This window comes from Carya illinoinensis, chromosome 1 (genome assembly GCF_018687715.1).
Source record: "Carya illinoinensis cultivar Pawnee chromosome 1, C.illinoinensisPawnee_v1, whole genome shotgun sequence".
In the NCBI taxonomy this organism is placed as follows: domain Eukaryota; kingdom Viridiplantae; phylum Streptophyta; class Magnoliopsida; order Fagales; family Juglandaceae; genus Carya; species Carya illinoinensis.
In genome coordinates, this window is record NC_056752.1 from 1,437,411 (window position 1) to 1,442,540 (window position 5,130).

Below are 5,130 nucleotides of genomic sequence, written 5' to 3' on the forward strand. Positions count from 1 at the left end.
TAAGATCATAGTTGTCGTATAAGGGTGTGTAACCGGATCCAAATTATAAAAATTGGGTGATTCTCTGCTTTGAATTAATTGGGATTTCAATCCGGGTGGATAAACGGATTTTGACTTAAAACTCAGATATCCGGATTATAACTAGATTTAATCCGGGTTGTTTTTTTAATTCTTTAAAACTTAAAAAAAAAATTATAACCGGGATTCAAAAAATTAACAATTAACAAATACTGATACTAATACTAATATAGACTATACTAATACTAATATTCTAATATAGACTATAGTTATACTTATACTAATATAGTTGTACTAAATCACCATAACTAATACTAATATATAACTATACTAATAGTCTAATATTAATACTATTATATAGTCTAATATATTATATAGCTATAACTAATACTAATATATATATATACTAATACTAATAATCTAATACTGATACTATTATATAGTCTAATATATTATATACCTATAACTAATACTAATATATATACTAGTACTAATAGTCTAATATAGATCACTTACAGTATTAATACTAATAGTCTATTATATTCTTTAATGTATTATGTATAACTATATAGTATATTAGACTATATAGCTCTAATTAATACTAATATAGTATTTGTTGTTGGGTTTAATCATTTTATTTTATTAATATTTAGTTGTAGGTCTAGTGGTCAAGTTCTATATGTTTGCTATCGATGATCTTAAGCAATTTCTTGATCATTCGATCTACAAGCAATGTTAGCCTTGTTCTTTGGCTAGGCGCCTACAATTTGATTGGCAATATTGCTCGGTGTTGAAAAGTTTGTGTTGACGATATGTTTATATCATTAATAGTATTAGTATTACTATATCACTATAGTTAATAATATCATAAGTGATATAGTATTATAATTAATAATATAGTGATTTATATAGTAATTTATATATAGACTTAAAGTGTATTACTAATAGTAATAGTGTTAGTATAAGACCATAAAGTATAAATTGTAATTAATATACATTATATACTAATGTATATTAGTATTACTAATTTACTAATATAATTATCAAAATGAATATATTGAGAATCTATTAAGCCATAAAATGTTATTAATATATATATTATATTTAAACCATATGATCAAATAATTATTCATATTTAAGATTATAATAACATTATTATATATTTTTTAACATTAACATAAAATTATAATAACATTATCTTATATATAATATATATAATAAAATATTATTATATATATTATATAATATAATTATATATAATATAAAAAATATTATATTAAGATTTCAATTATAAAGAGAATTGAAATATTTGGATCAAAAGTACTAAACAAGCATAATATTAGTTAACAAATTAGAAAGAAAGAGGCGGCTAAAAAGAAAATAACAAAAGAGAGAGACTAGAAAACTAATGAAAAGTGAAAACTATAGTTGGCGCCTTTACTCTGCACTCAAATTTTGAGGAAATTTAAATTTCCCTCTCACAGCTTCTATTTATTCCCTCATTCCAACTAAGCGCCTCTTATACGCTGAAACACGTCCTTATACATCAGTCCATCTTCTATTTATTCCCCGTGTGAGTGAAGCTGGCGAGGAAGCATGAGACGGCAAGGATAACTCCAAGGAAGCTTATCGTCATGGGGCGAGAGGCAGAGTCGCAAGCACTGTTTTGGGAGTGAGGATGTATTTTTATTTTTTATTTTTGCATTCAGGTAAAATAATCTCCTAATATCACAGGTTTATTTGTTCTATACCTATATACTTGACTTTGCTTATGGAAACGATTAAATCAAGGAAAGACTGTGTTGGTAGTGGTGGATGCCAATAGGGGGGTAAAGGAGGCATGAAGGCTGTCAACTGGGCTCTCAAACGCATTGTCCGCCCAAGAGACACTGTCATTGCTTTAGGAGTTATTCTTGAATCTTGTTATTTGAAGAAGAGTTCTTGCTTCCCATTTCTAATGCGCATTGGCATCTCCGGACTCTGTAAGTTTTTTTACTCTGCTATTCACTTCTATTAATTACTTGATTCTGATATATATATATATATATATATATATATGTCCAGTACACTCCACTTAATTCACTTTTGATCTGGAAACATTTTATAAGAAAACATTTTATAAGAAATTTCTAGTGGGATTAATTTTAGAATAAATCCAGATGGATATGTCCAATCTACCAAAAACCATATATATAACAACTCTCCAACCGCTCAACAACCCATAAATAATATCACAGGTTTATTTGTTCTATACCTATATACTTGACTTTGCTTATGGAAACGATTAAATCAAGAAACATTATGAGTACTAGTTTTCAGTTTTTTAACTAGAATGTTTCTCAATCATGGTCAGCTAGCTAATGTGAAGTCATCTCTCTCTCTCTCTCTCTCTCTGGTTTCTTGTATTAGAGCTCTCAAAAACCCATAATAGAGCATTAGTTTTTCCAACAGATAATGGAAAGAACCTTTGTGTTGATATGCATCTTCTGGGCCGTCCTCACAATCATCCAGGTAATTTCTTCCCTTTGCGACAATTATTTGATTTACTAGTAAGAGCCAAAGAGGTGCAACCCAATTACAGATTATCAAAAAGGCCGGCAGTACTCTGGGAAAAAATGGAAGCGAGAAGGAGAAGTAAGGGGTTAAATCCTAAAATTAAATGTCAAAAGAAGCAGAACACCAGTGGTAGGTCTTTGTTTGATCTTACGCATGGATGTTTTCTTTGCCTTAAAAATTTCATTATTCTTCACCAACCAAATGCTCAACATCAAGCCAGATGTCCCTGTTTTTCAAGCAAAAAAAAATTTTAAAGGTCCAAATAGACAATTATGCAATTATTCAAAAAACGCAGCATATTTTTATTTCTTTCCCAAAATTACACCCCATCACTAACCTACATGTAATAAGAATGCTATATGGGATAGGCTGTAGTTAAAGGAAAGAATTTATTGCTTTGTAGCTATCACCTATGGTTATGCAGTCTTGGATGCCTTTACTTTCTACAGATTCTGAAAGTGGGGCGGAACACGATGACTGACCATTATATCGAAGTACACCAAGAAGGTTTAGTATTCTCACTTTCATCATCCTGGTAGAATACTCTGCTGTTAGTTCATCATTCTGATGGTTGTGAAACAGGCATGTCGAACTTGATGTCCACATTCTTGTATTTGATCTGCATGTAAGTTTGGATTTTTAGAGTTTTTTGCACTTGATAAGGAATCATTGTAGTTGAGTAACTTTATATATTATATGATGAAACAGAAAATGTGAATGACTGAAAGGTGGTAAGTTGTTAATGGCTTGATTCGTGCCCAACTTTTGGCCGGTATAAAGCATAGTTAATCATAAAAAGAGTAGTTACAGGAGAAATCTTGCAGTGTTTCTTTTGTTCTACTTGTGCAATCTTTGTTCAAGAGAATGGGAGTATTTTCCCTCAAAACTTTGAGGCTAAGTTTTTCTTTTCTGAATTCTAAATGGCACTTGATGCAATCTATGCGTTCATGATTATGTACTCTTCAGGTGTACCAAGTTGACTTTGAAGACCATCAAAACCACTTTAGTCAGAACAAGTTTTTAATAATAAAGAGATCGGGTGATCCACTAGAAACACCAATGGATTATGGATACCACTTCCTATCTCAATATTTAGGTCTTATTTGAAAAAGTAATATCTCGCCAGAAAGAATCTCCTTCAAGAAGGCAAGTATCAACATTATTACAGTAGAATTTACACAGTTTTGGTGTTGTTGATCGTTTTGGCTTGGAGTTTATGATCTGGTAATTTGGTTTTTGCAGGTTCCTCTGCACCATAGGGATGTTTCTGTTGGAGGAAGAGGGATTTCTATCAGAGCCCAAATGAGTTTTAGAAAGACAATGTGAGTTTTAGAAAATGATGTTTTTGGATTTCGGAAGTTTTTGGGGTCAAACTACTTTGTTTAAGATTAATCCAATTTTTTTAGATGTAAATCTAAACTTTTAGTTTATGCAACAACTTGAATACATATATTTTTAGAATTTGAAAATATATTTTTAAAACTTTTAGCCTTGCATGGTGAACTTGTGATTTGGCATCTGGAGTAGTTCTCTTGTATATGTATCATGTAGCATTTAGAGGTGAAGTTCTGAATAACTAAGATTTGCTACTGAATTTAAAATGAGTCCAACTAAGCAATTGAGCAAAGCATATTGGTGTTTCTACTCAATTTGAAGAAGTTTCCCTGTATATGTATCATGTAAGATGTGACCTATGTACTCTTCAGGTGGAGGTGAGAGTTTTCCTTACATCCTAGCTAGCTTATTCAACTAAGAACATATTAGTGAATCTGGTGTTTTAAGTAATGTGCACGTTGTACTGATTTTTTATTTTCTTTTTGCAGCACAATATCTGCTTCATTTCCTTTGGCAAATATTACTCTTTATTTCTTTTAACATATATTACTCTTTAGAACCTTTAACACACACACACACATATATATATCTGCTTCATTTCCAATCACATTTGCCACTTCATCTATTATTCCTTTAACATATATTACTTTTTATTAATATAGTATGATTTTTTTGATCTTTTCCAGGCTCAACGATTGCATAACAATTTTAAAGAACTATTGGATAAATGTGAAGGACTACCCATGAAAGAAATGGTCTCAAAACTAATGACAAACATAATGTGAAGAAGAAGAATATTCCATGAAAAAAAACTTTCATGTGATTTGATTTGTAATTTTTTTTATTATATGAATAATGATCCATTATATCATATTTATTATTAATTTATATTTATATTTTTTAATTGTGATATATCATATTATTGGTGCATTCTAAATGCTGTTAATTAATCTAATGCAAGGGCAATGTATTTGTAGCGGTGTTTATATTGATATCGTTAATTTAAAAAATGCAATAGCAACGAACTAGTGGCGGCGTTTAGAATGGTTTTTATATTGATGTCGTTAATTTAAAAAATGTGTCGGCAATGAATTAGTGGCAGCGTTTACAATAAGTCTCAATACATAAAAAAAAAACTCATGGTGGCATTTAAATAAATGCCGTTAATAAATTCAATATGCGGCCAATATACTATTAGTGACATTTAAATAAATGCCATTA

At 29.9% G+C, this 5,130-nt stretch overlaps 1 protein-coding gene across 5 annotated transcripts; it reads left to right on the forward strand.

The window, feature by feature from the left end:
- Nucleotides 1–1,554: 1,554 nt before the first annotated feature.
- LOC122304863 lies at nt 1,555–4,864 on the forward strand. Of its 5 annotated transcripts, XM_043117133.1 has the most exons (4): nt 1,555–2,000; nt 2,470–2,703; nt 3,024–3,081; nt 3,157–3,400. In XM_043117133.1, the coding sequence occupies exons 1-3, from the start codon at nt 1,859–1,861 to the stop codon at nt 3,053–3,055; spliced, it is 408 nt and encodes a 135-aa protein (XP_042973067.1). In that variant the 5' UTR covers nt 1,555–1,858; the 3' UTR covers nt 3,056–3,081; nt 3,157–3,400. The 5 variants fall into 5 exon arrangements, 3 of the variants coding, with proteins under 3 accessions (XP_042973067.1, XP_042973062.1, XP_042973070.1); XM_043117128.1 differs by having other exon boundaries at nt 3,024–3,400; XM_043117136.1 differs by having other exon boundaries at nt 2,470–2,529; nt 2,600–3,400.
- The last annotated feature ends 266 nt before the right edge of the window (nt 4,865–5,130 follow it).

Coding starts and splice junctions, on each gene's coding strand:
- LOC122304863 (XM_043117128.1), top strand. CDS start 1,859: ATGAAGGCTGTCAACTGGGCTCTCAAACGCATTGTCCGCCCAAGAGAC. Junction 2,001..2,469: donor CATTGGCATCTCCGGACTCT/GTAAGTTTTTTT, acceptor TTTTTCCAACAG/ATAATGGAAAGAACCTTTGT. Junction 2,704..3,023: donor AAAGAAGCAGAACACCAGTG/GTAGGTCTTTGT, acceptor TACTTTCTACAG/ATTCTGAAAGTGGGGCGGAA.